The 14,041-nt window shown below is 40.0% G+C and overlaps 1 protein-coding gene and 1 pseudogene across 2 annotated transcripts; one reads left to right on the forward strand and one right to left on the reverse strand.

Annotated features, from left to right (window-relative positions):
- The first annotated feature begins 1,418 nt into the window (after positions 1 to 1,418).
- On the forward strand, positions 1,419 to 3,138 carry LOC147297973 (UDP-glycosyltransferase 79B6 pseudogene; annotated as a pseudogene).
- A 110-nt stretch (positions 3,139 to 3,248) lies between these two features.
- Positions 3,249 to 13,469, reverse strand: LOC147297974 (P-loop containing nucleoside triphosphate hydrolases superfamily protein). Of its 2 annotated transcripts, XM_086227835.1 has the most exons (6): positions 11,763 to 13,469; positions 10,198 to 10,338; positions 8,268 to 10,029; positions 6,816 to 7,123; positions 4,735 to 5,594; positions 3,249 to 4,649 (listed from the first exon to the last, which is right to left on the reverse strand). In XM_086227835.1, exons 1-6 carry the CDS (start codon positions 13,044 to 13,046, stop codon positions 3,485 to 3,487), a joined length of 5,520 nt encoding a protein of 1,839 aa, XP_086083961.1. In that variant the 5' UTR covers positions 13,047 to 13,469; the 3' UTR covers positions 3,249 to 3,484. The 2 variants fall into 2 exon arrangements, with proteins under 2 accessions (XP_086083961.1, XP_086083968.1); XM_086227842.1 differs by lacking the exon at positions 10,198 to 10,338.
- Positions 13,470 to 14,041: the final 572 nt, after the last annotated feature.

Below are 14,041 nucleotides of genomic sequence, written 5' to 3' on the forward strand. Positions count from 1 at the left end.
AAAAAATGAGGGGTGCAAATAGCAGCTCTCTTTTTGAAGAGGGGGTAAAAAAAATTAAGTTTGATTAAATAGGACTAGTTAATTAAATTACTCAATATATTTTTACATGCATAGTTGTTTCCTTAATGGTGACGGACACGTGGTTTTTACATGCATAGTTGCTTCCTTAATATATGTCATAGAAGTTAGCTATATTTAAATTTTTATATTCAATACATTTAATTAAAATTTTAATTCATTTTTCAATTGAAAGCCCATAGCTACACATTAACCCATAAAATTTTCAACAATCCTTTTTTAACCCAGCAGCGCCACCAACACCCTCCTCCCCTCCGGCCAGTCCACACCGGTGACCTCCCACCCCTGGCGACGGCGCCGACCACTCTAAACCCTTAGCAAAACTAGGATCTCTGTGTTCTCCTCCCATGGATTCCCTTAAAGAGAGATTTTTTCTTGTTTTTTTGGTGAGATCAAACAAAACCCATATTCCAAATCTCTCAAATCTCTTTTGGAAGTGCAGAAAAACCCAATTGATAGAAGCAGCGATTCAATTAGAGAGAGGTAGGAGTAATCTTTTAATTTTCAAACAAAATGTGGAGGAGATAGTGGACAAGCAGTGGTGGTATAGTGCTAAAGCAAGTTGGAGTAAGCAACAACCTCTATGGGAATGCCCAAGGTTCCAACCCATGTGCTGGGCAAGCGTTGGGATTGAGAGCTTTTGCTAATGAAGAATGAGGCAGAGCTCATACAGAAAAAGTTAAGAGAGAACATAAAGAGGAGAGAAGACGAACATAGCCAAAGAAAGAAGGGTTCATGGTGGCCGGCACCGGCGCCGATAGTGGAAGGTCACCGGTGTGGACTGGCCGGAGGGGAGAAAGATAGTTGGTAGCCAGCTGGGTTTGAAACGTGAAAGGGTTGTTGAAAGTTTTTGGGTTAATGTGCTTTCAATTAAAAAATGAATTAAAATTTAATAAATGTATTGAATATAAAAATTTAAACTCTGAAGTGTAATTTATTTTAATAAATTAGTTTCACCATGTGAAAAAGTACATATAAATTGTATTTAAAAATTATAATTATTGATCTAAAGCCATTGAACTACATCACAAAAAATAAAATTACAATTCAGTTCAATGGATGTCAAAACAGTTTACAAAATTGAATATTAAACAACCATTTCGGATGCTCTAAAAATATCTTCAACATGAATTGAACACTGCATCTGGAATTAGTAGGTGTCCAACGCCCGACGTCATGAATTCGTTGCTTATATATCTTTTTTTTTTTTAATTCTTTTGGTCCGAATAGTTTTTTTTTGCCAACTCCAGCTTCTTCCCTCAGCCACTTGCATATTTTGGACAAATAGAATTCCAATATTTCCTTTCTAACGTGGCGTTAAAAGTAAGCAGGTCCTTCATTGAGACACAAAAGGTCAAAAGCGTGAACATTGAAATATGAGGAGGACCCTTCCTTTCCAAAGTGGTCCAAAAAACTGAATTATTAAAAGCAAAGATTTATAGAGTGATTGAGTAGCAGCAGAGCAGGAGTTGGTAAGATGGCAGAAGGCAATAGGTCAAGTCTTGACATAGCCATGTTCCCATGGTTTGCCATGGGCCACATGACCCCATTCCTCCACCTCTCCAACGAGCTCGCCGCAAGAGGCCACAGGATCACTCTCTTGGTCCCCCGAAAAGCTCAACTTCAGCTCCAACCCCTCAACCGCCACCCGAATCTCATCAGCTTCCTCCCCGTCACCGTTCCTCACGTCGAAGGCCTTCCTCCGGGCACCGAGACTGCCTCCGAGATACCAATTGACTCGACCCCAGTTCTTCTCGCTGCCATGGACCTCACCCGCGACCAAATCAAAGATTTTCTAAGCCTCAGCAAACCCGACATGGTTTTCTACGACATGGCGTATTGGGTACCCGAAATTGCCAGAGCCTTCGGGGTTAAGTCGGTTTGTTACAGTATCGTTTGCGCTGCAGTGCTCGCGATCGCGCTCGTGCCGGCCCGTAACGTGCCCAAAGACAGGCCAATTACGGAGGCAGATCTCCGGGATCCGCCTCCTGGGTACCCGTCATCCACTGTTGTGCTTCGTGGGCCTGAGGCCCGCTCTTTGTTGTTCATTGCGATGCGGTATGGGGAGGATGGGATCACATTTTACCAGAGGATCACCACCGCCATGAAACAATGTGACGTGTTGTCGATTCGAACATGTAGAGAAATCGAAGGTGATTTCTGCGACTACATGGAAGCACAGTATAACAAACATGTGCTTTTAACTGGACCCGCTTTGAGCCTCGACTCTACTAAGACTGCAAAATTGGAGGACTGCTGGGCTGAGTGGCTGGGTCACTTTGGGCCTGGGTCGGTGGTGTTTTGCGCATTTGGAAGCCAGTGGGTACTCGACAAGGCCCAATTCCAAGAACTTGTATTGGGCTTTGAGCGAACTGGGCTGCCATTTTTGGTGGCCCTGAAGCCGCCGGTGGGTTGTAGTACGGTCGAAGAGGCGTTGCCTCCAGGATTTGAAGAGAGGGTTGGAGGGAGAGGGGTGGTGTTTGGGGGTTGGGTCCAGCAGCCGTTGATACTGGCCCACTCTTCAGTTGGGTGCTTTGTGAATCACTGTGGGTTTGGGTCAATGTGGGAGTCTCTGATGAGTGACAATCAGATTGTACTGGTCCCACACTTGGTGGACCAAATCTTGAACACCAAGTTACTGGTTCACGAGCTCAAGGTGGCTGTGGACGTAGAAAGGGAAGAAAATGGGTGGTTTTCCAAGGAGAGCTTGAGCAAAGCCATTACAAGTGTGATGGAAAAAGAAAGTGAGGTGGGTGTTATGGTAAAGAAGAACCATGCAAAGTGGATGGAAACACTATCAAGTCCAGGGTTTATGAGTGGCTATATTGATAGGTTTGTGGAGAAGCTCAAAGATCTCGTAAGTTGACTTTAATTACTCTGGTTGATATATAGCTAATAGCTGCAGTTCTACTCAGAAAGACTGGTGTTTGATTTTTTTTTTTTTTTCTTTCCTCGTTTAGTTTGGATGTGGTTGTATTGTTATTTAGGCTTGTATTATTATATGATCGGGATTTTCAACTTGTTTTCTCTCTACTAATTTTAATTATTTATAATAAATCTACAAGTATAGCAGAGAATCCATATCCATATCCATTATCCATTTATCCATGATTATAATATATCCAATGCTTGTAACAAACCACAGAACGCACAGGTCTGCAACTACTTAATGATGAAAAAATCAATGAAATAATAGTGTCAAAATGCTAATTACATGTTGATTAGCTCCTCGGGGAGCCAAAAACTTCAAAAGGGTACTTGGCAGAAAAGCTTAGACTGACACCAAATTCTGAATAAAATATTCATTTCATTTTTAATGACTCGAGAAAATTTTCAGTCTAAATCCTGCAACAGCACAAAACTTTGCCATGGGCAAGCAAGTAATCCAAGCTGTGAAATCATCAAATCAATGAAAAGGCTTCTTGGTCATTACTATCAACTCTAAAAGTGAACAGAGGCACAGGGTCTCGAATTTACAGTGAAAAGAAACATCCTTGTCAGGATCCATATGAACCAGTACACCATCTCTGAATATAAAATTTGAATCAAGCCTGACCTTAGTATTTGGGAAAGCATTTGCTTTTGCAGTTGTGCTCTCGCTGATGGTGTGACAACTACATTCCACCGGCAAAAGAATCTTATTTCCTGAAAATTTGCATTGACATGCTCCCGAGTCCGGCCTTTCAAAACTCTCATTATTTCTGTGTCTCATTTTATCATCAAATGAGTTGCTGAAACCTCCAGAAACATGAATTCTTCTAACTGCTGAAAGAAGATCCACAGACAGCGAAGCAACGATATCATGAAAATCCTCTACTGTCGATTGGCTCCTATTTGATCCCCATTCGTGAATAAGAATTTTCTGTGTCAAACTGTGGAGGTTATCAAGGCACTCGGAGCAACAACGGTATGAGCATAGAACCCCAGACTCTATAGAAAGACTGGTTTTGCTAGAGGCGAGGTTGAAATCTACAATATGCTCATCAGCATCAGACTTTCCATCATTAGGTCCAATGCCAGCCTCTGTTGAGGACAAACCATTAAGCTGGTTGCGGTCAGTCCTAGATCTAAAGACCTTAACACTGCCAAGTCCATCAGCACTGAGACCATCCTCAGACATGACAACAGATTCAGTGCACGCAAATCCATTTGAATGTTTCAAGGATCCAGAATCTCCATTCACAACTGCATGATTGTCATTTTCTGACTCATGTGTTTTAGGGTTCGCCCCATTCTGGTCATTCAAAATTTCATTGGAATCATGAAGAGATTTATCCAGCGTAGAATCCAATAGGGCGATTTTCTCTCCAGACCAATCTGATATTGCAAGGGTACCCTCAGAATTAGGATAACCCAAATCACCATCTTCATTCAAGTCAATACTAACTACTTTTTCCGTATCTAACCCTCGAGGGCCAATTTCCAGAACTTCAATCTCATTGGAGCATTTTCTAGAAAACTTTGGCTTGGATTCCTCGCTTTGAACTTGATTATCCACATGGTGATCATCTGAAGGTCCCACTTCAGTTGGCTTAGCATTTGCCATTTCCATTGGAGCATCCAGCTCTAAACTGAAATTGGAGCAACCGTTAGTAGATAACAACCCATGAAAATAAAACAAACCCACAAGCACACTAATAGCAATAGCAACATTACCTGTGCAGCGTGTATGCCCAGCTATTAACCACATCTTCCAGATAGGCCACTTGTGACAATAGGCGAACATATTGATATCTATCTTTCCCAGCTTGAATTTTTTCATTGATCTGCTCAACTAGAAGCTCAAGAACCTTCCGTACCTCAAAGGAGACTTCTCTGAGTGATGTGTACACACCTCTGTATGCTGACAAACCAACAGCAATCAGGCCTCTAACTAGACCAAATTTTTCTTTGCTTTTAATATTGCTGGAGTTACAGGCAACAGCTACCTTTTCCAGTGAGTTATTAGGACGAACTATACAAGAATTGAATGGCCAGCCCTTCCAAGGTCCACTTATGTCTGCAGAGGGACCTTCTTTGAGTTTTGAAGTGAACCAACAAAGTTCAGCAAAATGAGGATATCGCAGAATCTGATAGCCAAATGAAGATATTGCTAGCAGCAAGCTTGATTTCCCCTTCACAGTTCTATTGTTAGGTGGTGGAGGAGCTTTAAGAAGAGATTCATCAGGAAATTGTGTTACACTGTTGTTTGCATCAGCTGATCCATGATCTGCACTGTGATTAACCATCTCTGATTGACCATTTGTAATATCAGAAGCTTTATACTCCTTGCAAGAGATTTTATGGATGTGAGATGTTTGATGAATTAACAGGACAATCTGTTGAACTATATCCCTTAACAATTCTGTTGCAGATAGATTGATCACCAAATCATGGTTGAAATTCCCATTGACCTGCACAGAAAATCGGGGAACTGTATGCTTCACAGGAATTGACTGATGGTCATTTGAAATGTCACTCTTGAAGAACTGACTTATTCTAACTGGAAGTATTGGATCTGGAACTTCAGATGTAGCCTGTTGGAAAATTAAAAAGCATTACAAATTAAAAATTCTATTTATTTAACATAAAACAACAATATCATGAATTCATTAAGTATTAATTTACACAAGTTCAATGACAGAAATGAAGCTGAGCGAAAAGGCCAAGAGACAGACTTTATGCAATATATATTAACATTTCCATGATTTTATCTTGTATCAGTAATTTATTGTTATTATTTGGAAGATTGTTCTAAAAGCATGTAGCTTCTTTTCACCTCTCCCCATTCCCAAAATCAACCCAGGAGGGACCATCTCCTCTTATGAAACTGTGAAATACTGTTCACCAGTTACTAGGAACTTATATTAGGGATTAGGTTTAAGGCTTTGGGAAGAAGAGAGAAGCAGAGGATCCCTCCATGGTGACAGAGTTGCACTTATCATTCACCATAAAACATGCTGTTCTTACATAGATTAGAACTTAGATATTGCCAGACAAAAGTAGCTGGTGTTTTTCCATCTGACTGATTTGTCAGATAAGTACTCAGATAATGCCCAACTCAACTAATCAAATTTACTGCCACATAGGTTTGTTTATTTATTTTGGTTTACAATGAGTGTAAGGCCCAAAAAGAAGAAAATTTACAAAATCAAACTAGGCAAGTCCTAGAACTGGAGAAACCTATAACATCTTGCAAGGGCAGCTCTTAAAGGCCTGAAGGGGGGCTGAAGACAATTGGAGCCCATTTGTTGTAGACTTAAAGTAGCCGTGACATCCACAGTAGTTAGTTCTCTGTAGGTGTGGTTGATAGAAATTCCCACCCTATTTATCACATCTGTTCACATAAATTTATTTCGTTTCTAGCAAAAGATTGAATTCAATGCTGACTTTCTAAGTGAGACTTTCATTTGGCCATCATCAGGAGAGGGCATAAACAAATATATATATATATATATATATATATATATATATATATAAACAGTCGAAAATTGAAATCTTACGCTTTTATAAAAAAAAAAAAATACAAGGGGAAACATCTAAATGAATATAGCCATAAGAGTGGGCAACTGTATTATTTCAAATGCAGAAGAAGCCAAAATGATTGAGGTTATTAGCTTAATATAAGCCTTTGCCAACAGAAAAAGTGGCCAGAATCAATACCCTGACAGCAGCTACATGCTACACCACAGCTAAAGAAGCTCTGCAAATATTTGGTAGAAGGAAATAAAAAAGAGAAGAAAGAAAAAGCAGCCTACCAGAATCATCAAGGATGTAGAGACACATATAGATTCCACCTGCTCAACAAATAAGTTCCAGGCATGTGAAGCACTATGAGCAACACCTTGGCACTCTACCATTTCTTCTGAATTGCATTGCTGTGAAGTAGACCCACTTCCCTCTTCAACAACTTGACAATGTGCAGAATAGGATTTTTCATTTTCTGGAAGTTGATGGTTTGATGAATCAGAATCACTATCCTCTGTAACTTGATGAGGTGCCTCCACAGCCCACAAATCAATTCTTGGCAAGTAAACTATACATGACCCAACACTGGCACATTTCACTGCAATAGAAAATAAAAACTGCTCACGTTATTTAAAATTTAATTACCCTTGAAATTCAAATGTTCGTGAAATCTCCATGAATGTGTGTGTGTGTGTCAGAGAGAGAGAGAAAGAAAGAGAGCTATAAGTTGAGCCCAGTATCTCATCAAAAAACAAAAAAACAAAAATTATCTCAGTAGAGCTGGCATCATTAAAGTAAAAGTAAACTTCAACTGAATTATATTTCTTTCTTAGTTCAGAAAGCACATTTTCTGATTTCCAAAATATAATCAGATCACTCGCTATTTTTTTTAATGGCTTTACGCACTCTTATTTGCAGTATCAAAATATTTCATTGAGATTATGATCAGAACTTCACAAATAATTGGCGTGTTGGCAACATCTTCAATGAAAAAATTTCTATAACGTGACTATATTAAACTAAAAGGAAAATAGAATCTTTTCTCCAGGTTCAATGGTTGTTCTGACAAATCATGATGGTGCCTTTATCACTACAAATTTTCTACTGTGAATACTATTATACTCAGTAGAGGTGCTGGTAAATTTCAAAAGATATAAGGGTAAAGCTACCATTTATTGTTCAAACCTAATAGACAACCAACAAAAGAAGTTGCAAATACAAAGCTTGCTAAACTAGGAACCATTCATTGCAAGTGGGACAAAGTCACATCACATTTGAAAACATTACCCCAACATAGCTGTATCAATTATCAAGTGCATGGACAGAAGCTGATTAATGAGCGCAAAGACTGGCCGAGGCATCAGACATGAATGAATCATGCATGAAAAAGAAGAATCCATGTAAACTGCATGGTTTCCTGACATACTCATCTCCCCCCAGGCCCACCCCAGGCCCAACTTATGGATCCACTTCAGTTAGACCCACACCTAACATTTGAGGATCTTATGGTACAAACCCTAAAGGCACAAGCTATGTAAGAGAATTCACAGTAGCACTACCATTCCAGCTTGGTAAGAGAATGTACAGCCACACTACTATTGAGCTTAAAGCATTATATGACACGGGAGTAGGGAAGCATTATCGGTGATAAAAACTCATGTAGTTCAAACTCTATAGCTCAAACTCTATGCTACCAACAAACAAGAAAACCTAAAATATAAGATAAATAGAGAGGAACATACTTAATATTTGTGTTATCCCTTGCACCATATCTCCATGTCCTTCTTGTAAAACTGTAGCCAAATCAACCTTTTGAATTTCTACATTCCCAACAAAACAGTGAAGAAGGCAAGAAGCAAGATGCCTTTGACCAGATCTGGGACTTCCAGCAATCAATATCCGAAATCCTGATCTGTTTGTTGAGGCAACTGATACCTTTTGCAGCAAACAAGGACGAGTACCGCCATGGTGTTTAACAGAAGGCTCAAACTTCAAAACGTTGTCATCAACATCATCATTACAAGCATCAGAATCAGTAAAAGTAGAATCTCTAATTAAGATGCCAGTATGCAAAAGCTTTCTCTCTATGTCCTTTGCAACCTCTGCTTCCTGAAGTAAAACATCAATATGGGACCACCAACGATCACTGGGAATCTTATTCTTATTCAAGACAGAAACCATCACACTTTCAATCAATGTTGCAGCTTTTCTGAGAGGAGCCGGCAACCAGAGGCGTTCATCAAGATGAAGGGAAACAAGCATAGTAGATAATGGTTGTAGGAGACATGGAATAAGGTGGGTAGGAAGCGGAGAGCATACTACATCATTAGCAGCTATTCCTGCTTCTCTACGAGAGCAGGGAGGCGGAGAACATGTCAGAGCCTCCAACCAATCCCTGTCCTCCACTGCAAAGGCAGGAAGAGGGAGGCGCTTATGGTCAGAAGCTTTCTTTCCAGCAGCAGACAAAACTTCTTGCAAAGGAAAATTCCTCTTCAAAGAAATGATGGCTGCTTGAGTACAAAGAGCCTGCAGATCGGCACCAGCAAATCCAGCAGTTCCTTTTGCAATCAACTTAAGTATGGATCCAGTAGCTGGTTTTGGCCATTTTTGAGTGTGAAGTGAAAGAATGGCAGCTCTGTCCTCAACTGATGGCAGCGGAAAATAGATTTCCCTATCAAATCTTCCAGGCCGCCTTAATGCTGGATCAACAGCATCAGGACGATTTGTAGCACCTATCACCACAACTGAACCTCGAGATTTCAAACCATCCATTAAAGCAAGCAGCGTTGACACAACTGAACTATGTGTCTGATCTTGCTGCCTTGTTCGGCATGGTGCCAACCCATCTATCTCATCAAAGAATATTATGGAAGGTTGGCATTTCTCAGCAACCTGAAACAAGAGTCTCAGCTGGCGCTCAGCATCACCAACATATTTTCCTAAGCAATCCGCACCTTTGCGAGCAAAGTATGCTATCCGTTTATCACCACGCGCACATGCACCTATTAATGCCCGCACAACAAGAGTTTTACCTGTTCCAGGATACCCATGCAAAAGAACACCTCTAGGAGGAGTGAGGCTGAGACTATCAAAGAACTCTGGATATAAAAGAGGCAATATGACAACTTCCTTCATGCATCGAATGACATCTTGAAGACCTGCAACAGATTCCCAACCCTGAAATAGTTTTCCACTCTCAGAGTCGGAGCCTCCAATGTACACAGGTGCAATTCTCACCAGGTCTCGATGAAGCCTCTTGCTTTCACGTTTCAAAAACTCTTCATCCTCACCACAATTCTCCAACCATTTTTCTTCTGCCTCAATATCCTTTCGCCAAGAATCATTTGAAAGTTTTCTCAACTCCAACTTCATTTTCTTAGCCTTCAACTTCTTTATGCGAGCTAAATACTGATTACCAAGAGGTTGGAAGAGATTCCGGTGATCAGTACATGCGATAAGAAATTTGCGATGATCAAATACGCAACCCATAGCTCGTGCACAAGGCTGCAAGACACAGAATCTATAAGCCATAAAATATATTTGAACTGAAATATATATTATGGTTGCAGGTGTGTGCGTGTGTTGTCTGTGTACATATAAAACAAGTATAGCACATCAATTCATATTATAAATTAATAAATTTCCTTTGATGACAGAGAGCAAACAACCAACCAAGTGGTAAGTTCTTGGACACCGATCAACACGGCATCCAATAGTCGCTCCTGGCCTTCCACAGCGAGTGCATTTTAATGCTCTCCCTCTACACAGAGCAGCCCTTACATTTTTTAAGCATCCTAAACCAGCAAAGTAAACCTGCAAACACAAATCACATAGAGATTTATTGTAACATGAGAGATGACTGAGCTACCTAACACAAAGTGAAGAATACAGTTTTTTAACTTACAGGAGCAGATCTATCAAGCCGATTAAAGTTAAGAATACAAATAAATAATTGCATATATATATAGACAAAAGTTGTTGATGATCAAGCAATAAAGAATGTTGCTTACTTCCTAATTACTTGTCCATCACAAGGCAAGACAGAGATGGTAAAATGTAGATCCCTAATAATCTGATAAAAACACAGCATCAGTGAACATTCATGCAAAGGTAACCATCGTCTAGATCACCAAGAGCAGAGAGCCAACAAACCCAAACTAACCAGCCAATATTTTCATCAGTATAAGTTAAGAGCAGGCTACTGTATAAAGAACACAAATCAAAGAATAGAACTTAAGAATTTTGGAATGAAAAATTTTTCAATATAATTTCTGTAAGATAATAGGGATTATCAAACTTATCCCTCAAATTTGAGAAGCAGACTTAAGAAGATAAACAAATCCCTCAGTGCCTTTTCAACTTGAAAATAACATTTAACTAAGGACTATGCAGTCTGTAAAGGTTACTAGAAGTTTTGAAAGAAGTAAATGAGTGACCATATATCTTCCTAATGCAGAATGCAAGTTTTTTTTTTTTTTTTTTTATTCAACAGGTCATGAACCCTTGTCATGAGCCCTTTAGACAAACCCTACACCAGCACATATAGAATTAGAATGCATTTGGTTCAAACCAATTTAATCTGTCTAGGAATAATGACAAACCCTTCTGTCATTGGAAGAGCCTTCCCTTTGATATACTTATCATGAAAATAAGGTCCATAACACTATGATGGATCACTCAGCTGAATACCATTTTTAAATCATTTCCTTGATGATGTTGTTCTGGTAGTAACTTTTTTAATACAATAGGCATGTCGCATGTTAGATATACCAAAATTTGACATTATTGCCATGATAAGAGTAAAGAACTATAAATAAGCTATATGCTTGTAAATTTTTAATAAGCATTAAATGCAATGATGTTGTTATAATAAAAAATACAAAAAAACAATCAGTGAATACATAATGTTAAGGTGTGAGAAAGCTCCATGAAGGAGTCAATATGAAAAAATGGCATTGATATGTACGTGGACAACTTCAAAGTTTATCCTTTCAAGCTGTGGACTAGTCTGGAAGAGTGTGGAAGGAGCACCAAGAAGTTCACAACCAAACAATAATTTTTGAACACTTAAAAATTAGATTATCCAGTTCCTAAACTCTTTTCCAACCTGGAAAACAAACAATACTGATACCAAGCAACATGAACATGTTCATAAAGCTTAGTTATTAAAATCCAAAATACAGATCACCTCATGATTAAAAGCACAAAATGTTTAAAAGTCAGTCAAGAAACCACACCTCTGGACTCCACACAGCACAGTGTTGATGAACCCATATTCCAGCAATACCATAACGATCATTTATAGGACCCAAGAGACGTCCAAGCCAGCCTGGTTCATCACCAAAACCATCCCATATGTTATAGTTAGATTCCTCGGAGGCTGAACAGCCACTATCTGCCTCATTCTCACTCTCACCCGTATCCTGAGCTAATCTTTTTGGAGGCATACCGTCAGTCCCTCCCCCACACAAACCACAACGTCTACCCTCCTTAATGCGTGACTTTCCAAGGGTATCGCATGAAGTATGTTTGGACTTATTCACCTCAACTGGAAGCTTTTCATTAAGCTTGGTCAAATTGGAATCTTTCTCGTCATGACACTCTCCAACTTCCACTTCATTTCTTGAAACTCCAACAGCTTCTATGGCGTCAATTTGATTTTCTCCTTCAATCACGCACTCTAATTGTTCCACCAGTTTATCATCATTTTCTTCTTCAACAACACACACTGATTGCTCCACCTGTGTATCAGCATGTTCCATGGTCTCCAGATTGTCCACAGTTTCCACATTCTCGTTGCCAATGCACCCCTCCTCTAATTGTGAATTCTCCACTGCCTCAATTATCTTTGTGGAGTCACCCTCCACAGTTTCCCTCTCAATCCCACCATCCATCCCGCTATCCAATTGCAGAATAGCATCTTCATCCATCCTCATCACCTCCACTTCCCCCACAAGTCCATCTTTAATCACAGGCAACTCATTCTCTTTCTCTTCATGCTTTGAACCATTTGTTGCTCTAATTCTCCCCGGTCTCTTTGATTTAACAACCCTAGGGCTCCCACTTTCCAATCCCCCATCATCCAACTCAGTCCCCACTATCTTCTCTTCATTTCTACCTTCACTCATCTCTTCAAAAAGCTTCCTTTTCCCTTTCACCCCAAAACCCACATTTCTACCCCTCGATCTCAACCTTGATCTCCAACTTCCCGGTGTTTCCAAATCCTGCTCCTTCACATCCTTCTCAGCACCCAATATCACATTCTTATCAATCCTACGCCGCTTCTTTGGTGGCGAAGGCGAGACATCGAGCAAAACTGGGGGACGGCGAGCCCTAGAGCTCCGGCGGACCTCCAACTCACCGCTCCCAGGCCCTGGCCCTGCCCCACCATTACCCTCATTCACTTCAACATGGTTTCTATTATACTCCTTTTCACATATAGCATCAAGCCTCTTGTGCTTCTTCCGAAGCCGAGGTCCAGACCGATTAGTAGCCTCACTTTGCTTTGACGATAATCGCATGACAAGAAGCACACAAAATTTCTGTACAAATTTATATAAGTGTGTGTAGGTGTGTGATTGTATGCCAAAATATATATAATATATATAAATATCTGAGGTTTTGGGCAAATGGGTATTGATGGATCGCTTTGTTTGTCCAATTGGGTGCTCGATTCAGCTGGGATTCAGAAAAGAGAAACTGTAATGAAGCAGAGCTGAGTGACTCACCAGGTCATAGCTGAGCTGATCGGTTCTTGATGAAAACAAAAAAATAAACAGAAATTGGAGAAAGAAATAAATAGAAACCCTAAAAATAAATTTGGGGAAGCATATTTAGGCTTCCTTTAGCTGTTGGGTGGTTCCGTGAAGATTGGGTCATGGGTTCAGGTTTGGGACTCTGTCCCTCTGAAGCTTTCTCTTTTCTCTGCCTCTGAAATTTCTCTGTTTCCTCTGTTAAGTTATAGAAAAGACTAGGGCGAGAGAGCGCAAAGAAGAGAGCTTCGCACTGATTTTTCTTTTTCTTTTTTCGGTGTCTTTCCCACGCGCTATGAAAAGCGCGTGTAATAAAGCTTTGTGATAATCCAGATTATGGCTCTTTAATCAATGGTGAAAATTGTTTTTCAGGGCCTAGGGGGCATGGATTCAGCATTATTAAGAATTGAGTGGGGCTTAACAGTGGTTGGTCTTGGTGAGGTTGAGTACACGCGCGTGGGGAAAGAGTGGGGGTGTGTAATCTAACTAGTGCGATTTTGCTTATTTGCTTCAAGTTTATCTTTGTTGCTACTTGTTGCCGCCAAATATGTTGGTTTCTAATTTCTATAGCTAGAAAGGATGGAGGGGTTTGCAATATGTATGGCTCTTCAAGAGCACAAGTGCTGCACAACGGCTCTTTTTTTTGGTGCCAAAATCTAATTGGGATGATGCCTTTTGTGGGGCTACTTTGTGAATATTCACCATTTTGTAACTTTTATTTGGAAAAAGATTCGGATCTTTTGATAGAGTAGATTTCCTTTCAT

This window comes from Dryas octopetala, chromosome 1 (genome assembly GCF_963921425.1).
Source record: "Dryas octopetala chromosome 1, drDryOcto1.1, whole genome shotgun sequence".
NCBI classification, from domain to species: Eukaryota; Viridiplantae; Streptophyta; class Magnoliopsida; order Rosales; family Rosaceae; genus Dryas; species Dryas octopetala.